Source organism: Caretta caretta, chromosome 17 (assembly GCF_965140235.1).
Source record: "Caretta caretta isolate rCarCar2 chromosome 17, rCarCar1.hap1, whole genome shotgun sequence".
Lineage (NCBI taxonomy): Eukaryota > Metazoa > Chordata > Testudines > Cheloniidae > Caretta > Caretta caretta.
This window is the reverse complement of record NC_134222.1, coordinates 13,322,614-13,345,182: the sequence shown is the minus strand read 5'-3', so window position 1 is coordinate 13,345,182 and position 22,569 is coordinate 13,322,614. Positions and strand designations below refer to the sequence as shown.

At 44.5% G+C, this 22,569-nt stretch overlaps 1 protein-coding gene across 3 annotated transcripts; it reads right to left on the bottom strand.

The window, feature by feature from the left end:
- Positions 1–3,405: 3,405 nt before the first annotated feature.
- Positions 3,406–21,114, bottom strand: PSPH (phosphoserine phosphatase). Of its 3 annotated transcripts, none has more exons than XM_048824171.2 (6): positions 20,862–21,114; positions 11,102–11,257; positions 9,666–9,800; positions 7,578–7,723; positions 5,916–6,064; positions 3,406–3,600 (listed from the first exon to the last, which is right to left on the bottom strand). In XM_048824171.2, the coding sequence occupies exons 2-6, from the start codon at positions 11,239–11,241 to the stop codon at positions 3,490–3,492; spliced, it is 681 nt and encodes a 226-aa protein (XP_048680128.1). In that variant the 5' UTR covers positions 11,242–11,257; positions 20,862–21,114; the 3' UTR covers positions 3,406–3,489. The 3 variants fall into 3 exon arrangements, with proteins under 3 accessions (XP_048680128.1, XP_048680127.1, XP_048680126.1); XM_048824170.2 differs by having other exon boundaries at positions 11,102–11,260; positions 20,862–21,113; XM_048824169.2 differs by lacking the exon at positions 20,862–21,114 and having other exon boundaries at positions 11,102–11,274.
- Between the last annotated feature and the right edge of the window lie 1,455 nt (positions 21,115–22,569).

Sequence of the window (22,569 nt, the reverse complement as noted above, 5' to 3'; positions counted from 1 at the left end):
TTACTGGCACCATATGTCTCCATCCAGCTGCGCAGTGTTTATTATGAAAAAGGCGGGGAGGGGGGAAGTATACAGTATTTCAGTTTAGATGGCCAACATTGTCATAATATGCCCTTTTTCCAGAAGTTTATTACTTCCACAAAGACACACTGTCAGCTGATATTTACTTTACATACTATTTCCAAATAAGATACTAAGTTGCAAAAGTGTGTGGTGATGTGATGTGGAATAGGGAATTATGCCCACAGCCCTGATCCCTCAGTTAGATTTGCTGGTGTGGAGCCCTGCACCCATGTAGAGCCAGCAGATGGTCATATAGGCTACAGGGATCCATGTTGCCAGATCCGATTACAGGATCAGGACCCATGTTGGTTTGCAGAGTATGGCTTCAAACGATCCATGCTATTATTATTATCCAGTGTATTCTTTTTGTGTGTGGCTTATTTTTGCTTTTAATTACTGAACACATTCATTGCTCAGGAGAGTGAGGAATGAACAATGCCAGTTTGAGCCTGGCACTGCAAGCTTTAACATTCTTCTGATACTTCAGTCTTGACCCCTTGACCTACATCATCCTTGTTTCATTCTATTGCCAGGCCTCTCTTGAGTAGAGCTACTTAATTATGCCCGATTGTTAGATGGCTTTGCAGTGCTAGACAATGGCAACTGTGCTGAATCCTGCATGTTAGCCTGTAATTTCCATCCCCTGTCTCTGATGCTCCAGTCTAGATGCCCAAACTTACTATTGATTGGCATCAGTATTTTTACCTTGGTCTCCGCAGGTGAAAAGCTAATGCACTAACCTAGCCATTTTGGCCAAGATAATACAGCATTTGAAAAATGCACATGGATGTGACACACATCTGCAGGGTTGCTGGAACAATTTTTATAGTGGGGGTGCTGAGAGCCATTGAACCAAACTGTAAACCCTGTATATAATGGAAACCTCTTCAGGTCGGGTGGTGCTGCCTCCCCCCACCGCACTCCTAGTTCCAGCACCTGTGCATATCTGGTCTTTCAACTTAATAGTTTCCTAACTTTATTATTAATTTCCTAACTTTAGTATTATTTGTACTGTGGTAGCACCCAGTGTCTCCTAGGCACCGTGCAAGCAGAGTGAAAGACTGTTTGTGTGCTCAAGAGCTTACAATCTAAACACACAAGAGAGAAAGCATGGGGAAAGGAATATAATGCATGTGCTTGAGCACAGACTGAAGAACAGATTTTTCTAAGTGAGCAATGGCTTTGCATGATTTTCCTACCTCTTCTGGGTCAAGTAGGGCATTTCCCTTCCCTCCTGTAACTTCCTCTACTTTCTCCTATTCCCCTCCTGTCAGGGGAGCGCCTGCCTACTTACTTACTTTACCCCTGGCACTGCCTACTTACTTTACCCCTTGCACTGTTTCCCAAAATTTTCCTGGGCTCTTTTGTGATGGATCTTGTATGCAATTGGACTGGCACCTTACCTGTGGTGTGGAAACTTTCCTCTTGTTGCTGTTCTCACTGCTGTACTGCCTCTGATTAGCGGTCTGTAAAGCACAGAGTGCTAAAGAGGCTAGCCAGGAGAAGAGAGCTTACTGAGCTAAATAATAATTCTTGATTCCACCTAGGAAGAGGTGTGGCTTGCTGTTTGCCCAATGGAGAACGGTTTTCTTTTCAAAACAATCACACCTGAAGAAGTCCTGTGAAATGTCAGGTACAATCCACGTTTCCATTTTCCACTTGTAATCACGGTGACGGGCGTGGAGAAGAATTTCAGAAGTACACTGAGGCCTCAGTTGTACGAACCCTTCTCCATATGCTTAAGTTAATGCATTCACTTCAGTCAGGCTACCCATGCTTAACATTAAGTAGGTGTATAACTGTTTGCAGAGACAGGGCCTGAGTGAGTGCCGTAGCTGTGTATTGGACGTTAGATTTCTTAACAAAAAACTCTCTCATGCCTGGAAACTCTACAGCTGCATCTCAGAGCAGAGCAGAAAACACCCTGAATAACAGCAAGAGCAACAGAGTTCTCTCGCCCTATTCAAACACTCCTACCTAAACAAAAGACTTATTGTACATGAGCTGTTCTTGGAACTTGCTGAGATTTCTTTCCAGATGAATTTAAAAGGGAGTATTTTTTGTAGGCCACTGTAGAGTCTTGTAGTAAACAGCCTGCTGTCTTGCCCATTGCTAGAGTACAGATGCAGATTTATCAAGCAGAGCAGATGTTGCCCTCTGAGTCAGCCCTCACTAATAAAGGTCTGTTTGAAAAGACATTTTCAAAAATAAATCAGCTTGTTGGGTTATCTGCTCCTTGCGTTAATCAACTAAACTTGCTAAAGAACAAACTTGAAAGGAGTGGCCAAAAAAAGAAAAACTTATGGTGATAGTGTGCTCATCTTTCCTTGGAAGAAAACCGACGCCCATGCTGTCTTCATGCAGTATTTTGGAATTTTGTACAGAAAATGACTCACTTATTACCTCCCCCTCCTTGTGTCTCAGGCATATCTTTTTCTGGAGCAAACCCCCCCACCTTATGCGTCTAATGTCCTGGGAGTGACACAGCTACAACTACGCTGCATACATTTATCTCTGTCCTTTCTATACCACGATAAGTGGACATGTGAACGCTGAACTTTTGGGAGAGTTGCCAACAAGCGTTGACCCTGAGCAAGCAGTTGCACACTCTGAAACTTCTAGCCAGTGCCCCCGGTTAGTTATCCGTACATCGCATAACTACGGGTGGTACACCTCTGCTGGAATTGTGAGCCCTGACTCTGCTTTTCAGCAAATGGTAGCAGCTTATTTTTCACATTCCAAAGCAGAGTTTCCGCTCAGTGTGGCGTTCCTCACTGCTTTCCGCACGTCAAACAAACGCACGTCAAAGCCATGGCCCCAGATTCTCCACCTGAAGTGGTTCCTTTGCACCGCTCAGGCCAGCTGAGAATCCCTCAGCAGGAGGACTTCTCAACTGATTCACAGCCAGCATAGCTGGACTCTGTACCAGCTGCCCTACGTACCCATGCCAGTATCTGGGGGGGGAGCGGGGGGGCGCGCTGTTGGGAGCATGAGAGGCAAAGTGTAGCTCTGATTGGCCAGTTTTCAGCTGGCGTACGGTCTATAGTGACCATAGCCAATTGGCATTCTAGTTAATGCAGGCCAGAGAGCCAATGACTTTCCCTCCCTATCATGCGCCAAGCAAATCTGACCTTTCTGCAGGAGAGTAAGGTGTTACTCAAGGTGAATAAATGTAGCAGAATGGGGCCCTTAGTGATTTGAAGAAACATACATTATAAAGTACCAATTTATTAACAACTATGGGAATGGGACCACTTGCAATGTGAACTGCAGGTCCAAGAGGGAACATCTTGGGAAGTTATTTGGAAGCATCAAATTCAAACAAAAAAAATCAGTACACAATTGTGCAAACAAAAATATGTTTAATTGCATTGTATATATTGATCTACTATAATTGTTAATAAAAATACTATGTTACTGTATAACTTATCGTTCTTCCAGTTCTTTAAGCAGTTCGTCAAAGTGAGTGATGTACCATTTGGCTTTCTCCTTTACTTGTTTCCTGATTACATTTCCTCCAAATCCAATGAAGCCGTCCTAGCAAAACAGAAATGAATAGGTTCGTATATTAAGCTTTCCACTAATGAAATGGGGATTTTCAGTGTAAATATGTTCAATATTTTAAAAAGAATGAGTTTATCCTCAAAATCTGTAGCAAAAACCCCACAAAAAATTGCCTTTCTGTGTTTGTTGCTGGGATGGATTTCATCAAAAGGCTTGATCTTGCATCCTGGAAGTCAATGGGAACTTTACCATGGGAGAAGGGTCATTCTCTATGTGACATTGAGATTGTTCACATCCGAGACTCTACTGAAAAATCTGAGGAAAATTCCTGTGACTTATGCTGCTACTGTACCTTGAACTGACAGTCCAGTAGGAGTTCACAGGCGAATGTTTATGCCCAATACTACAATTATACCTCTGCTGTTTATTTTAACTCCACTCACCTCCTGTGACAGATACCAAATGCAATCATTAACTAATAATGGCTCAAATAATTAACCAAGAACAATCATCGTTTCTAGAGCCTAGACAATTTAGATCAATGAAAATGCAACATTTAAACTTTCACTCTTTGCTGTTTCGTGAGAGATTTAAGGCATTAAGCAAATATTAATCTGAAATCACAGTGCACACACTTGCTGCCAAGGTACGCACTGTTAGAATTAAAAATAATAGAATCACACAAGCACTGATGCTTGGAACTAGCATCATGCATGTTCCTTATAACACGGTGCTGATTTTGTGGTATTTAGGGAGCACACCCCAGGCCCACATTAAGGTACGTGCTTCCTGATTCTGACAGAGCAAGAGCATTAGTATTCTAGGAAGGTACTTGACTGTAATGGTAAGTTGCAAGTTAGATCCACACCTGCTGTAAAAAGGCACTTTTTTTTTTAGGTTGTATTTTTAATTCTTTTTTAAATTATTCCTAGTTCTGTGAGAGCTGCCATGTTCAGCAGGTGTCTGCTCCATCCCCATGAGAAGTTATCTCTGGTGCAAGAAAGGATCTTGGTACCCACCCTCTAAGTCATCAGACTAGCACTCTTGCTCTGCTAGTATCAGGCAGCATGTGCACCAGAAGGATGCAGGAGCGTGGTTCATAAGCACCATAAATCAGTGGCCCAGATTGGGATCTGGGCACTTGAAGGAATCTGTGTGGAAGCACCATGATACTAACAGGAATCTAAGGCCTGGTCTACACTGGGGTGGAGGGATCGATCTAAGATACGCAACTTCAGCTACGAGAATAGCATAGCTGAAGTCGACTTATCTTAGATCGACTTAGAATCACTTACTTCACGTCCTCATGGCGTGGGATCGACGGCCGCCACTCCCGCGTCGACTCCACTTCCACCTCTCGCCATGGTGGAGTTCCGGAGTCGATGGCAGAGTGATTGGGGATCGATTTATCGCGTCTACACTAGACATGATAAATCGATGATTGATAGATCGATCACTACTCGCCAATCCGGGGAGTAGTGTAGTCATGGCCTTAGCGTTACTGTGACAAAAGATGTGGCTGGTGTGTGTGTGCGTGCAAGCAATGCTTCTGAAAAAGGTAAACAATACCCAAGAAAGAATTGCAAATCTGGAGGTGCTGGCCACAGTCTAAAAGGCAGGTCGAGTGCTGAACAATATTGTCCAGACCAACTGGAAGGCATTATAGTTGGACTGCTTAGTGGCACTGGAGGGTTTTCAGGAGATTTCTGAGGGAGTGTGCTTGGCTGGCTTCCAAGTCTGTTCCAAGCGCAACGTGAAAGAAGGCAAGGAGCTGGGAGTGGGTCAAGGAGCCAAAGGGAGCAGTCGGAAGAGAAGCTTGGGTGGGCTACAGGAAGAGTGATGAGTGTAAGGTGATAACAGAATTATGATGTTTCTTTTCAGGCTTTCGTATTAAGGGCTGGAGAGGCAGGGAGGTGATGACCTCAGCTGCAGGTGTGGGTGTTTGCTGCACCACTTACAAGCAGTAAGATCTGGAGGGCTCTGCCAGCTTGAATGGCACAAAGAAGAGAGAGACGTAATGAGTGTGTGTGTGACCCAGAATGAAAGGGGTACATGAGTGAATGGCCTGATCCCTTGGTCCACCCTGAGGTGATCCCACTGCCTGCTGGCACAGGGAGGTGAATGCCCATCAGTACTTCCCCCCCTCTTGGTGTCAGGCAGGAAATCTGATCTCTGTCACAGCCTTTGCTGCTGCAAATAGCTCACCAAGTACTGTTTCAGAATAGACTGAAAGGCATTAACGATCCCCCGTAAATACTGTATAATGGTCAAACAGATGGTGTCTTGCCATTGAGATATATATATGAAAGCATTTGTTTAAAAGGGAAATCCAGTTCTTGGATACTCACCGCAGGGGGACATGCCTCCATGTCTGTAGCTCCATCTCCAATCATAACTACCTTCTTAAAGTGAAACTCTTCCTTCAGATGACTGATAACCTTTCCTTTTCCACCTGATTCAGCTGTTGGTTGTGTCTCATCAAACCCTGCATATTCTCCTAAAAACATGTGGGGAGGAGGAGTTAGATACTTGGGCAGCATGTCCAATTGCTTCAGTGGGTTGCAGAGAATCACAAGTACCTAGGAAAGACACCAATGAACTTCTTGAAAATCAAGAGGGATTTTTACTTTGTCTATGGCCTTTTCATTAGGAAATAACTAATTAGGGCCCAATCCCGAAGGCTTTACATGCATAAAGCTCCCACTGAATTAACTGGAAATTAAGCATGCATTAAAAACTGTAGATTTGACCTAAATCACTTTGTGGGTCTTACAGTGCCACAAAGGTGTGAATATTTTCACAGTGTTGGATGCTGAGAAAAGGCAAAAAATTCCACAAATTCACAGATGCATTGGGACAGGTTCTACCCTCGGTTACACTGTCACCATGTAATTCAGGAGTGACCCCATTAAAATCAGTGGCATACGCTCAGTGTAAATAAGAATAATGAACCTCCACTGAGCCCAATTCTGCTCAGCTACACTGGTGTAAAATCCAGAGCAACTCCACTGAAGTCAAGTCCATTGAAGTCAATAGTTACTCTGGATTTACCCCAAAGTCACTGAGAACAGAAGCTGACTTTCTATGCCTCCACAGCCATGCAAAGGAGCTCCAACATTTGCTTCTTTTTCCTAGTACAGCACGTAGTTTAAAAAAAAATGATTTGATCTTTTATTCTAGACACACAATAGACTGAACCAACTATCATTATTAGTAGGATATTTCCCATGCTTGTTTCTTTACCCTATTGTGTTATGCTGTCTCAGGGAAAATAATGGCTTCCAAAGAACAATTTGTACGGCCAGAAATTGTTTCAATTGGATTTGTTTTGTTTGGAGGAGAGAGGGGAGTTTTGGGAGAAGAAAGGGTTTTGGGAGAGGGGCGGGGGGGACAACTTAGTGCTGGAGAAAGTTGCCAGCCTGACAGCACAGCAGTTCGCAGTTTTCCATCTACAGAACAGCCCACCCCCATGAGTTTGATTGGCAGACATCAAGAGAGAGAGAAAGAAGAGGGGCTCACAATTTCCTTGCCTGGTGCTGTGCCCAAACTGGCATTGAGACGATGCAGGCTGGATGGTTCTGGCAGAGCATGGAATTTGGCTGTAAAGCCACTACTGCAACCCACGCTTCATTTTCTGTCTTACGTCCTGTGACTTTTTAAATGCTTTTACGTCGCCAAACTGCCTTAACCCTGACCTTTCTAGGGGAGCATGAGCAGTTCAGTTTCCATTCCGCTCTCATTGGCCTCTCTACTAAGACAGTCAATAAGGGACAATCAGTGCCACTCGTAGTAACAGTATTTATAACGTGGACACTTGATCACAAGAAACAGGACTGAGAACCATCAACCTCAGTTCAGAGAGGCCATTCATAGAAGCAAAATGATCATATTTCAATGTGTTGATTTTCCATTCAATTCTTAAGCCACCATAGCCCACGATCCTACTTCAGCTTGAAGTGAAATGGTGACCATCAATGTGTAGAAAAAAGAGCCATCCAATCACATCTTACCATTAAAGTAAAACTTCAGCCTATTGGCAAACACGTTTGCTGTTGGAATGTTCACCTGTAAAGCGACATGCTCCACAATGCTCTGAAACCCTCCGGATATTAAGAAGACTTGGATGCCTCGCTGCTGAAGCCTGCTTACCAGCTCCCTTATAGGAAAAGAAAACACAACAACCAGCCCTGAATATCTAGCAAGATCAAGAAGTAACAGAGAGGGAAGGAGGAATCCCAAGTAGATCGTTCATTAACAAAGCTGACTACAATTTGCATTATCCTTCTTTGTTCAGGAATTGGGTTTCAATACCATACTTCAGTGCAGTTTTAGACTTTCCCTTCTTCCTTTGCAGGCTCCCATAGAGTTTGTATGAAAGGAGCTATAACAAATCTGTATTATATTGAGACACAGACTGGCAATTAGTTGCTCAGAAACTAGTGGATCAGGGAACTGATTTTCTTGACATTCAGGTCAATTTTCTTGACATTCAAGTCAATTCAGGTTAGTGGGTAGGTGGGAGGGGTCAGTGGGGTGAGAAGAGGGGGTGGGGGAAATTTGGGACATGCAGGGCTGCAGTGGCCAGAGAAAGAGGCAACTTTCCCCAGCTCCAGGGCTGCAGCTGCCAGGGAGAGACTGCCCTCCTTTCCAGCCTCAGCTCTGTAGCTGCTGTGACAGGGGAGAGACCCCCCCTCCTTCCAAGCCCCAGCTCAGGGGTTGCTGTGGCGGGGAAGAGAGGGCACATCCATTGCATTAGAAAGGTAAGACTACTGATATTAAAATATGAGTTGTGTGCTTTTATTTGTAGAACAAAAACAATTTAAGTTTTTTTCAATATAGCACTTTTAGCCAAAGCACATTACAGTCGTTAAATAACAGTACAAACAACATTTGGAAAGATCATTAAGTGGTCCGCCAAGACCCTCAGCAATTTTCAAGTGGTCTGTGGGGAAAAAAAAAATTTGAGACCCACTGATCTAAAGCACAAGCTGTTTTTTTGGATTCACTGACCCTGAGCTGTATCTCTTCCTAGGGAACATTGGACAGCAACAGCCTTCCTATAGAAAAAGGCAATAGCTACAGAAAAGGAATCCCCAAAAGCTGTATTGGAGACAAAAGAATTTCACCCCCAATCTGTGAGGACAACGGGAGTTGAAGGCACTCAGCACCTGGCAGGATCTGGCCCTAAAACAAAAGACCAACAAGCAGCAAAAGCAAAGCAGCAGAAGTGGTAGGAAGAGAGGAAGGGACAGGAAAGTACAGGATTAAAGCAGAGGAGCGGTGTGAACAGCGAAGCGGAGGGAAAAAGGAAGAGGGTGAGTGTAAATAGAAGAGAATCGTGATTCCAAACAAGGACACAATGTGCCGTTTGTGTTCTTGCCACCCCTACAGAGAGAGCTAATGTGTGTTTCGGTTCAAGGAGAAAATGCTGATGCAATATCTTCTCACAACACTGGTATTATAGAATTAGAGCCTGCTAGGAGGGCAGTTTTCTAATAAGAGCCTTTTTTCAGCCACTTTCTGCTTTGGGGCGGAAAATACCTGTTAGGTTAAAATAAGTTATGCTTACTCTGAGCCCCAGTTTCTTTAAAACTTCGTTTGTGACTTTAGTAATGAATTGATAGCCTTGAAGAATGGACTTCTCTAGATGGGCCCAGTCCTGGGATTTGAATGCCCTCACCACTTCATAGGGTCAGATTCTGTATCTCCAGAACACACACACCTAGGGCAACAGCAGTGCAATCAAAGGGCCACACGCCTGACCTAGAAAGACCACTTCTAAAGGTGACGGGATAGATCATGGTCCATAACCATTCAGTCCTTGGCCTGTGTGCTGAGACTGCCAACAAGGATGCCCCTTAGTACCAACTGAGATGGTGCTTGCTTTGATGTGGACACTAGTCCACAGAAATGGACTCATCCCACTGTAACATCCCAATTTGAACATCACATACCATGTAAAAGTCAAGCCGGAAAACATTCTGGGCCAGATCCACAGCTGGTGTAACTCCACTGACTTCACACAGCTATGCTGATTTACACCAACTGAGCGTCTGGCCTTCTGTGGTTTTGGAAGGCTCACTTGAAACACATCTTACCTTATCCCTGGTGTGAGCTGAGGAGGATGTTCTGAAATTAGTTTTTGCACTTGCTCGCAGGAGGGACGTATAAGTCCTAGTCGTGCCGTTAAAGCAGCTTTGAATGTTACAGAGCCTCCCATAGCTCTCCGTGTCCTAAATTGAGATCCAAACAAATCCATACAAATCAATTACACTCGATTGGAGATGATTTGTCACAAAGACTTTTAACAGAAGAGGAATTATTCATACTATAACGGGGTTCAAAAGGGAGCTACATAGATTCTTGGAAGATAGGTCCATCAATGGCTATTAGCCAGGATGGGCAGGAATGGTGTCCCTAGCCTCTGTTTGCCAGAAGCTGGGATTGGGAGACAGGGCATGGATCACTTGATGATAACCTGTCTGTTCATTCCCTTTGGTGCACCTGCCATTGGCCACTGTCAGAGGACAGGATACTGGGCTTGATGGACCTCTGGTCTGACCCAGTATGGTCGCTTGTATGTTCTTAAGTGCCATTAGTTCTAGGCTCTGCTGTGTCCACATTCTGAAAAGGTATGATCTGATGAGCTGAGAAATTTGCATGATATTTAGGAACTGCTGCCAGATTTCAAATCCCCCTCCAAAAATTTTGTGGCGGTTCAGATCCACCTCTAGTTACAATGGAGCAAAGAGGGACAGCACTCTAACATGGCAGGTTGAAGTTACCTGACCGATATTACTGGGCAAAATACAGAAGATGGGCAGCAAAGAGCTTTAAAAAGAGGTGGAGCTGAACTGATGATGGATGACTACTTGTTAGCAACTCATCAAGTCTGAGGTTTGTAAGGGATTTATTTACAGCATTCACAAACAGACACTTTCCCCAAGCTCAGTGGAAGAGGATCATTGATACTTCTAAAGATAAATGCTGTGATTTAGGAGGACCATGAAGCAAAGCAGATACGTAGCCCTGACAGGGAACCCCATCATGCTGTACATGAGCATGGCTGAACCAGCTGACAAAATCTTTTATTTCTCCATATCAGACCAGCATTCCTTAAGTAAGGGCCTGATTCGTCTCCCTATGAAGTTAATGGGAGTTTGACTATTGGCAGCAATGGGAGCAAGATCAGGCCTCCGAATGGCCCAAAATGTATTTTCTTTCTTTCACAAAAAAGAGGGACCAAGCTGTGCTACTGTTTTCCAAAGTTTAACTAAAAGCCCCTTAACAAAGTAGGGGCCTGGTGTTCATTGGACAGATGCTCATTGATTTGAATGAACATTGGCTCAGGCCCCGTATATCCACAATTCCAAAATGTAAGTTAGTCCAGTATTCATTGATGCTATTTATTATTACTATGATCCTCTTTAACCTATTTGTCCCTGATGTAATTCCACTGGCCAGGGATGAAGCTGAGCCATTATTACTATTGATTGCTATGCACATGAAATAAATAACCAAATAGTGTACATACATTTCTGCCACAGCATCCCCAACTCCACAGAACTTTGCCAGCTCATCAATTCCTTCTTCCTTGATGACTGTACTATCCACATCAAAGCACACTGCATCGGCATTGCGGAAGATTTCCTTCAGCTCCAGGAGGGAGGCCATCCTTCTGGGAACCTTCCTGCTGCAAGAGAAGAGGAGAAGTTCTTTCTGCCGGTCACTGCACTGCACTCTGTTTTGAGCCATCTAAGAAACTGATCTGTCATCTGCCAGCTAGTGCTGAATGCAGCCGTGTAGCCAGTCCTTATTAATGAGAGTGGGCAGTGGTGAAGACCTGGCTCATTCGCTGATTTGCTCTCTGTGGTGCCTGCTGGCTGATGTTCAGTCTGAGTTCAAGGCTGGAGTTGGGCAGTGGAGATTTGGCTCAGCTATTGATTCGCTCTTTGCAGTGGCTGCCAGTTGATGCTCCAATGGGGCTCAAGCTTATAGTTGTTGCATTAAATGTCAGTACTATCTGAATCCAACTCTCCTGCAGTGATTGTGACATTAAATTCCAGCTCACCCTCTCAGGTCTAAGGAAACAAGACTTCTCACCCCAAGGACTTGTAGAAGGACATAGGATCAGACCCTGGTCCATCTAAGCCTGTGCCAAATGCTCCAGGGATAGTGCAAGAAATCCCATCAAGGACAGTTAGGGATTAATCTGCCCAGAGGTGAAGTTTCTGCCTAAGCCCAGCAGACAGTAAACAAAATTCTTTTATAAGTCCTACTATCCTCCTGGTCTCAGTGAAGTTGACCCAGGACATCAGTCACAATGTCATGACACAACAACCTTTTCCCCAGAGGACTATGTTTAAAATTAGAAGTTGAAAGTGTCACTCAGCTGGACAGTCAGGGTGCATAATTACTGCTGAAATAAAATAGCTTTCCCTTTCTTTTGTATCTGTTTACTTGGCTGTGTTGGGCACAGTTAATTCTGTACATCAGAAACACAGGATTTACAGTTGGATATTAAACAGCATGAGTATACTTTCCTGCTATCCCACGAATCATCTTGTGCTTTTTCTCTTTATAGGCAAATCCAAGGTGTAATTCCATATTTAGCAATCTGTTTGTATTTGGGAGAAATACTCAGTGCTACAGCTTTATACCTACCCTCATACCCCAGATGTTTTTGTTTGGCTGGTTTGTTTTGGGGTTGATTTGTTTCCTAATCACCAATACTTTCTACTATACATCCCTGCATGTGATTAACCTGAATCTTCCCTGTTCTTCCATCTGGTGTCATGTCACACAGCTTCATCTTTTCTTTTCATCACACTAAACTATATGCAGATTCGTTTGCCTCTTGTGTATTCATCTATAATTTGATGGCAAGATGCCCTACAGCTACTTACAGAGGACCTGGCTGGTTCCCACAGAGAACATATTACTTGTCCTTTTAAAACACACTTCTTACACTTGGGCTCCTAACTGTTGCCGGTGGAGATGGGACCCTGATCATCACATATCCAGCTCTGTAAGGGCACCTTTAAAGTAAGAGACGTTTTGATTTTGTAAGAAAGCGCTTGGCTTTGGGAATGGTTAAAACAGCTGCCAGTGGATGCCGTGGGATAAGTGTTTTAATTTTTCCAGGATAGTCTCCCCACCTCTGCCCAATATATATATCAGAACACTCACGGTCAACTTCTTTGCCACCTTGCCTGCAAATATACCTGCTTGTGGCATGATCCTGGTAAATGTCACAAGTTAAGAAGGATTGAACTGATTCAGTATTTGGATGAGAGACCTCTAGAGACAGTAGGTGGTAGGATTGATAAAAGCTGAGAGACAGCAGTGCTGAATAGTTAAAGCAGGGGATTAGGAGTCAGGAAACCTTAGTCAGCTTATTATTTCCCATGCTGCCAGTGCACCTGTGTGTGACAATAAGTCTCTTCATCTTTCTGTGTCTCAGGGCTTGCTTATAAAGAGTTAGTGCTTGGCAAGCGGGGATGTACAACTACAGTGCACTAGCGTGCTGCAAACTAACTGGCTGTGTGGACTCTGTCGCCATGCACTAGAAGTTCCATAGTGTGCTTTGACCTATTGCTGTTTCAAACTCTCAATATAGACATGGCCTCAGTTCCCCAGTCTATAAAATGGGGATAATACTATTTGCCCACCTTTGGGTAGGCTACACATAGTTGAGATGTTCAGAAGGAAAGCTGCTATTTAAGTCCATCTATTGTTATTGGGCTAAATCCTGAAGTTCTCACTCATTTATTACTCACTCCTCTCTTGGACAAAACTCCCAGGAGAGTGATACAAAATTTATCTGAGGACTAATTAAAAACCAAGTAAGAACTTAGGGACAAATTCAGCAGTCCTTAATTGAGCAAAACTTCCATTGACTTTAACGGGCTCTTCATGCTCTAGCTCCACATTATTATACTTTACCATTAGTATAACCACAGTACCTAGGGACCTCAGTCATGGACAGGACCCCACTTTGCTAGGACTCTGACTCAGAAATAAAAGCGTCTGATGAGACATAAAGAATGAGGTCCTGCTCGCTTATCCGTCCCAAGACCTTTTCCATGTGAAAGAGGCATTAAGCCCAGTCATGTGGCAGAATTCCCATTTGAGTACTTGCATCCACCCTAGCTACATTCCCAATACATTTTCAATTGGTTGAGTTATTCTTCACTTCCTGTCCTTATGGAGCTCTGACTGACCATTTCTCCATGGCAGGGGTGGGCAAACTACGGCCCAGGGGCCGTATCCGAGGGTTTTAATCCGGCCCTCGAGCTCCCGTCACGAGTGGGGTTGGGGGCTTACCCTGCTCTGGCTCTCCAGCCAAGGAGCGGGGTTGAGGGCTTGCCCCACTCTGCCCGTGCCTTGGCTCCGCATGGTTCCTGGAAGCAGCAGCATGTCCTTCCTCTGGCTCCTATGAGTAGGGGCAGCCAGGGGGCTCCGCGCGCTGCCCCCGCACCAAGCACCACCCCTGCAGCTCCCATTGGCTGGGAACCACGGCCAGTGGGAGCTGCAGCGGCAGTGCCTGCATACAGGGCAACATGCAGAGCCGCCTGGCTGCGCCTCCGTGTAGGAGCCAGAGGGGGGATATGCTGCTGCTTCTGGGAGCTGCTTGAGGTAAGTGCCCACCAGAGCCTGCGCCCCAACACCCTGCCCCAGCCCTGATCCCTCTCCCGCCCTCTGAACCCCTTGGTTCCAGCCCGGAGCACCCTCCTGCACCCCCAGCCAGAGCTCTCACCTCCCCCCCTGCACCCCAAACCCCTGTCCCAGCCCAGAGCCCCCTCCCGCACCCTGAACTCCTCCTTTCTGGCCCCACCCCAAAGCCCGCACCCCCTCCCACACCTCAACCCCAATTTCCTGAGCATTCATGGCCCACCATACAATTTCCATACCCAGATGTGGCCCTCGGGCCAAAAAGTTTGCCCACCCCTGCTCCACAGCTATGTGTGTAAACTGTTATCTCATGTATTGGCATTTGTCTCAGTGAGATTCCTTGGAGCAGGGTCCTTGTGTTTTGTAAAACATGCGGGTTTATGGCACTCTGCCCTGCCAGTGGATGAATGACTGTATATACCCCGTGGAAAGAGCTTTGAGATCCTTTGGGGTGAAAGGATCTATGAACAATTATTGTAATAACTGAAAACATATGTACTACACACACAGTCATCAAAGAGACTGACTTGGTCTTGTAAATGTTCATGTAGTACACAACTAACCGAATAAATAGGAATGCTCCAGTCCTTCATTATGAGACAGAAGACAACAGCCAAAGATGCCACATCGAACAGGTGGAATAAAGCTTGTGGCTGAGAACAGGTAACTCCTTATCTGTAAATGCTCGTGTGTATTTAGCAGGACGCTATCAGCACGGAGTATGAAATATCACCACGAGAGGCAGAGACAGAGATTTAGCTGGCAAAAAACACCTATGAAAAATAAAACTCTACTAAGGCACCTGTGAAATAGTAGTATGTGCGACATATAGTCTATCTACCTGGTTTAGGGGTTTGTGTGGCACACTCCACAAGAACCAGATTTTGACTTCTGCTGTGCACTCACACAGGGATATAAAGGGATGTAAGGAGTCCCCTTACCCTCCTGCACTTATCTGTACCACAGGTAGGAATGTGAGGAGCATGGGCAGCTGCTGCAGGGCTGCTATTCCCCTCCCACGCAGGTGGGCTGGGAGTGGGTAGGTAGGGCAGAGGGTGTGGGCAGAGCTCTGGCTCAGCCTCCACAATGTTCCAGAAGGCACAGCTGAGCCAGTGTGGAGGGCAAGTAACCTGTGCCAAGAAAATGGCTGGTGCAGCCTACTTCTCTCAGGGCACTAGGAGGAAGCAGGGACTGGAGTCTGACTCTGAAATAATGCAGCTACGCGCTGCCCCTCATTCAGGGCAGATTGTAAACTTCAGTCTACCCCCAACACTTAGCCTACAAGCTCTCTGGAGTGGGGACATCATCATGTACTTTTCTGTGATGCACCCCTTACACTTATGCAATTGCATAAAGAACACATAATATAATAACATTACACGGTCACTGCATGCAAAAGAAACTTAGTGCTACGACATAGCTATAGAAATAAACCATAAACCGCCCTGCAATACCTACAGCTTGGTACTAAGCTAAGGTTTCTCAGTGGGTGGGTATGTGACTGAATTCCAGCTTTACGTTGCATCAGCCTTAACTTGCAATTGACTCCATATCTGCCTGGTCATGCCGTTACTGGAATTTTTTGCTCTGACTTTGGGGCAGAGTTGGAGAACCATGTGTTGTGACATGTGATTGAGCAAGGGAATTGAAAAGAGCATGTACTGACATTTTTGGGAGAGCATTTGGTTAAAATCCAGTCTGCAGAAAATTATGAAGTCTGTCAAGAATTCAACCCTGGCTATAGATGCCGGTTTTAAAGTTTGCTCTACCGGACAAACATATTGCCTCAGAGTGGCATGACATTTGTGTCATGATGTCCCAGTGCTGATCTATCCGTATGCAAAGTTATCATGTTGCATCGTGAGAATGTGAGGTTGCATTGCATGTCATCCTGTAGTGATACACCACTGCCATGTGAAGATGTAGTGCTAGCCTGAAATATATTTCAGGCTATGCCTCCTCAAAATCTGATGTATCCTGTGAAAACTGGGATAGGCAGAAACCCTAATCATGGGCACCAACTGGGTTCTGCCTATCCCTGGGCTCAGCGCTTCCAGTTTGCTCCCTTTCCTGGACATTCCCTGCTGTGATGTAGCTATTGCTGCTGACTCTGATGGACTGGGATATAGGATGGAGAGAAAAAACACTGATGCCAGCTGTGAAGCCACTACTGAGACCAACACTTCCTTCTCTTTATTACATGCAGTGACTCTTTGGAATGCTTAGATGCTTAGGTGGCGTGATCTTGATCCCCGAGGAGAATCTGGGTTTGATGTGTAAAACAGAGCGGATGTTTCTGATCTCCTTTGGCCTGCAATCTGCAAAATAGCTGGAAAATCATCCCACCCCACACTACAGCTAGGATTTTGAGTCATGGGCTAATTGTTGGGGGCATTTGGGGCTTCTGATCAAAAAGGTGATGATGGAGGCTTTGTGGGGTGGGGCAGCTGGTGCAGAGCATGCTTGGGGTAGGGAGGCTGGTGCTACTGCAATGAGGGGCTCGTATGTCGGTACAGCCAGTGCTGCCTGAGTTGGTGAGGGTTGATACACCTCAGGTGAACTGGGGTTCTTCCTTTTTTGTCCTTCATGCCTGCACAGCTCAAGGGGTCGCCTCAGCTCTAGGGTTAGGAAGCATCATTCCAAGGGGCTACAGAACCAGCTTCACAGAGTCTTGAAGCCATTTCCATAGCCCTGGAACTGAAAGTAACAGGGGAGCGGGTAGAGCACCGAGCTGTCCTGTGACTGGTACCGGACAATAGGGGTCGGGGTGGGGGCAGAGGGAGCAGTCACAGCGTCAGCCCAAACTCCCACTGGGCCCTCCTGACCCCATGATTTTGCCACACCAACCAAGCACCCCCGGGGACCCACTTGTGGGTCACACCCCACCCATTAAGGACCTCTTCAAACAGAGCATAAACGCATGGAAGTGGGGAAGGAAGACACAGGAGGAAGTAGACAGAGGTGATCTCTAATCTGACTTTTCTTCAGGGCTGAAAGCAATGCCCTGCACCTTTTTCTCTGGCAGTTCCTCAAATGAGGTGGAGTATAACGATTATGAGCACAGCCAGCACAAGCAAGGAGTTGCTAGGTAATTCACAAGCAGGTGTTGTTTGGAAACAGATAAGCATAAAGACCAGGACATTGTGCAGACGTGTGGTGTATAAGATCTCAAAAGGAGTGGAAGGAGAACTGAAAACCTTTGTCAAACTTCCAAGTAGAAGACATGAGGAACTATCGTGTGTCTGGCTTTACTCCAGAGGCCCACGGTCCAAGAGGTTATGTAAGCTTCTAAGGCTGACAAAGACCAATTGCACTGAGAAAAAGAGAATCTACTAGCATAGATGCACTGAGGTTTGTGCAATATAGACAGAAAAGGATGAATTCCCACAACTAAGATCAGTTAGGCCTATCTCCATGTGAAAGATGCAGGAACATCAAATTGGAAAAGCCTGCCTCCTTCCAGCACAATAACTCCTCGCTTAATGTCGTCCTGGTTAACATTGTTTCGTTGTTATGTTGCTGATCAATCACAGAGCATGCTTTTTAAAGTTGCGCAGTGCTCCCTTATCACATTGTTTGGCAGCTGCCTGCTTTGTCCACTGCTTGCAGGTAGAGCAGCCCGTTGGAGCGAGCTGGTGTGGGCTTGGAACCAGGGTGGGCTGGCAGCCCCCCTATCGGCTCCCCTAAGTTCCCTGTGCAGCAGTGGCCGAGCAGGCTATCAATTGCCGGGCAGTTCAGGTGTCCCTCCCCGCACTGCCATGTGCTGCTCCTGCCCTCTGCCTTGGAGCTGCTCCCTGAGCCTCCTGCTTGCTGTGCAGGGGGTGGGGTGAAGAGGGGTGCCAATGTCAGGGTGTCCCCCTCCCCCTGCTCATGCACCCCATCTCCACAGAACATGGGATGGGGTGGACATGACAGGGCTCAGGAAGGAGGGAGCTTGCTTGCAGCAGCTGCTGTCTCAACTTGCTGATCTACTTAAAAAGGCAGTGTACTTAGAGTGGAGTCAGCGTACTTAAAGGGGCAATGTGCGTCTCTCTCTCTCTCACATACACATACAAACACACAGTGTGTGTGTCTCTGTCTAACACACACATGCACACACACACACCCCGGCACTTTGGAAAGTAGAGGAAGTGGTGTGCTCCAGTGGGATACCGTGGGTTTCAGTTTCCCATGTTTGCAGCCTCTGCCCTGCTGTGTCTCCTCCCTCCATTTGTGCTGCCTTGTCGAGTGTGAGGCTACATTAACAACAATGTGTTAATCCTTGAGGGCTCAGCTGAGCGCTAGTTCATAATTTAGCAGTAAGGTATTTCCTGGGAAATATCCCACCCTCTGACTCCACCACCTCAACCATGCTTCACAATCATCATTGCTGTGTACAGTATTAAATTGTTTGTTTAAAACCTATACTGTGTGTATATATATATATATGTATGTCTTTGTCTGGCAAAAAAAATTCCCTGGAACGTAACCCCCACCCCATTTACATTAATTCTTATGGGGAAATTGGATTCACTTAACATCGTTTCGCTTAAAGTAGCATTTTTCAGGAACATAACTACAATGTTAAGTGAGGAGTTCCTGCATTTGACTTCTGGAAGGCAGGCTAGATTTCTGACTCTATCATTTCACCTTTGGAAAGGTTCCACACAGCAAGCATTCATACAAGTCTGATAAGTGAATGGAAGAAGGTGGACAAAAAGGTGAACGAAGAAAATGGGAAAGAGGAGAAGCCGGGGAAAAGGAGAGATCAGAGAAGATTTAAGAGAAGAGAGTGAAGGTTCAGAAGAGCAAAGTAGCACAGCTGGGGGAAAGGAAAGATAACGAAGAAGAACAAAGAGGAACAAAGAAGGCAGTGGCAAGGAAGGGAAAGTAGATCTTTCTACAGCCATCTGGATTTGCCAGGACACCCAGAAGCAGCCCTGGCACATCCACAGTTTATAGATGAGTTTTGTTACATAACCTAGAGGTGATGGAGCCAGTGGATTAGGATTAGGAGTTATGCAGTGCCAAATGTTACTGTTTAAAGAAAACAATTGAAATATTTCCAGTTTTCCGACCCTTTGAGGAAGAATGTTTTGTACATTATGAAAAGCAAGAAGTCTGATAAATTATACTTTAAGAGGGAAAAGGGAATGATGTTTAGAAGCCACGTGGTTTTCTGGCTGCATTTATTTCTAGCCTGATGTAACTAGGTATTGATTTGCCTAGTGAGATCAGAAAATCAACATCCCAATCTCACTTCACTTGTTATCATATGTTAGTTTTCAGAAGTGCTATCCATCCCCATCCACATTGTCACTTTTTGTTGCATTTACACTTGTTGTCATAAAAAACTGAAGATCAGCTCAACCTTAGTGAAATAGTTACCAAAAGTACCTCCTTAAACAGATCATTAGGGCTGTGGTGTACATCACAAACAGTATCTGGTGTCTCCCACTCTCCCACCCCCCTTCCTTTTCAGTGAAACTGTAAACGCCTTATCAATAGTAATGGACCGCACAAGAGGCCCGATTTTAATCTCACTTACACTGGTTTAACCCTCGTGTAATATCAATTACTTCAAAAGTTACTCCTTGTTTACACCTGTGTATATGAGAACAGAATCAATCCTGAAATATTACTATATTCACGTGGCAGAACTGAACCCTGGTTTGTTGCACAGATGTGAAATTAACTCTTACTATATTAAATTGTTTCTAGTGTACTAAAGAGAAATGAGAGTCAGGAGTAATGGGTTCTAGTCTCAACTCTGCCACTTACTGTGGGTCTTGATCCAGCTCTCACTGAAGTTAATGGCAGTCTTTCCATTGACTTCAGCTGGTGCCGGATTGGGTTGCATGTTAGGATGAGGCAAATTACTTAATCTCTCTGTGCCTCAATTCCTCTATCTGTAAAATGGGAATATAAATACCTACCTCACAAGGTTGTTGCGAGGCTTAATTCACAATGCTAGAAAAGCACTTTGAGCTTTTCAGATGAAAGGAGCTATATTTGAGCAAATTATTATTAGCAGTAATTACATTAAAAGACCAAATAATAATACTCATTAAAAATAATAGAGCGTGGGAGTCCTAAGGAGTTTTTGGTGCACAAGGACTAAAGGATTCAGGTCCTGGTATCACTGAGCGTGGTTCAACATGTTGATTTTCAGTTCAGCTTTTAAAGGAAGCAATGTAAATAAATATTTGCATTTTGAATCAACAGATGGGTTACTTGCAACTGTCAGTTGACATCTAACAGCAATGCACCAGGGTAAATTGCTTTAAATATTTCATAAAAAATAGATGAGGAAAAGGCAAAGGAGACCAAATTATATAGCCATAAACATAGGACCCCTTTCAGCTTTTTGGGTAGTGCTTTCTTCTGGTAAAGTGATGATGATTCCCCTCTATAGGATTGCATCATTCATTTATACTCTTGTTGCAAACCAGCACCTCACTGTCACTGCATCTGGTGTGAGAACACAATCATACCAACAACAAGAAATACCCGGAAGGTTCTGAAAACTAAGTCCATCACATACTGTCTGGAATAGAAAACAAATTGGGAGCAAGATGGATATGAGGTTTCAGAGAGACATCCCCTTTTAAACAGAGAAAAAAAAAGTCCTTGTGACTTACAGTATTGTACTGCCCGTGGCTGCTGTTGCTGCTGCTGGAAACCTCCTGGTTGTGCAGGAAAAGAAATGATAAGCTGGGACCTTTGGTCATATATATACAAAGGCACGAGCTGATCAGGAAGAAAGGTGCATTTTCTAAATAGCTCTTTATAATCTGCTGAGTAAGCACGGCTACTTTTTTTTTAATCTTTACATGCATGAAACTAGAGGTGTTCAGCTGTTTGCTGTCAGGCTTAGGAAAGAGAGGTGCAATCCTGCCCCCTTTGGAGGAGGAGCGCCTATAGCCCAGCCCTGCTAGCTCCCTGGTTGGCTAAGGATGTACTGGCAGAGAGAGCATTGCAAGGAGAGGTGGAGAGTTTGCTCGTTTCATATGTCACTCTGTGCCACAGAAATTTATCAGGGTTCTGAAGCCTCAGCAAAATGAAACAAAAGAGCTTGGCACAAAAACACAAAGAGGTGGGTGTAGGGATGTTAGGGGCCGTGGTCCAGGATTACTATTCCTAGTAATGCAGAGGCAAGGGATACGGTTACAAAGACTATCCCCAGAACTAAGGATAACTCAGTGTTTATATTTGTAACAGAAGAATTCTTAGTCAGTGGAGCTAAGCTGATTTACACCAGCTGAGGATCTGACCCCTTAAATTATCCATCTTGGAGCTGAGGAATATCTCCATTCTCACGTGAATTGAGAGACACATGGTACCAAAGAGATGTAAGAAATATTGGCCTATTTAAAGATTAATGTAGCTCCCTTCTACGCGTGGGCTTTCACTAAATTAGCATGGCCAGTTCAAGCACAGTTCAGATGAACTTGCTTTAAACAGGGTTTGACAGGCCAATGTAGATAGCTCTGATACATATTACACATGAATATGGAAACATAGGAAGGAATTTTGAGGTACCTGTGGAGATTTGGGGACAGATCCTCAGCTGATGTAAACTGATGTAGCTGTGTTGGGATCTGGCCCATTTTGCCAGGCATTCTGTAAGCCAAAATTGCCAGTGATTATTGTCCTGAATAAAAAAGCTACCTTCTCATTTTTAAAAAGGGATGCATTTTAGTGAAAGGTAACTCTAAGCACTGAGAAATTGAATAACTGAAGTCAATGGGATTACTCGCAATCTTAAAGTTAAACACATGCCTAGGTGCTTTACTATATCAAGACCAGGAGGCTGTTCAGCATCTTGCAAGATCAAGCCTCAACTTTTACAGCAATATAAATTTGGAGTGGCTCTATTTAAATCAGTGTGATGACTCCAAATTTACACTATTTTAAACAAATGTAGAAGATAGTGTACAATCTTTTATATTGGTACTCCTGTGGATTTTCGATTAGGGACTGAAATTATAGTGGTTTCCAAAATTAGAGGGCGGATTTCTTTTTATGAATAATCTGGATTGTTAGTAGAGCTGTGTGGAAACTGGAATTTCCATTTGTGGGAAATTGCATGATTTCAAAATCAGTTTTTGTTCTGAATTGGAAAGAAACATTGAATTTCCAAATTTCCTGCAAAATGACATTTTCAACAAATTTTGATTTAGGTCACTGTAAACATTTTGTTTAGCTAAAATGTAAACATTTTATTTCTATTTTAACTTTTTAAAATGTTATATTATAGTGTATAATGTAATCTAAAATACATTTTGAAACAAAGTTGTTTTTTAAATGAAAAATCAAAGTGTGCCATTCAGATAAGGTTGAAATGCT

Excerpts from the sequence above, each read along its gene's own strand:
- PSPH (XM_048824171.2), bottom strand. The coding sequence starts at position 11,241 with ATGGCCTCCCTCCTGGAGCTGAAGGAAATCTTCCGCAATGCCGATGCA. Across the intron at positions 9,801-11,101 it reads GGGGATGCTGTGGCAGAAAT|GACACGGAGAGCTATGGGAG; the intron begins GTATGTACACTA and ends ATCTCAATTTAG. Across the intron at positions 3,601-5,915 it reads TGGAGGCATGTCCCCCTGCG|GACGGCTTCATTGGATTTGG; the intron begins GTGAGTATCCAA and ends CTGTTTTGCTAG.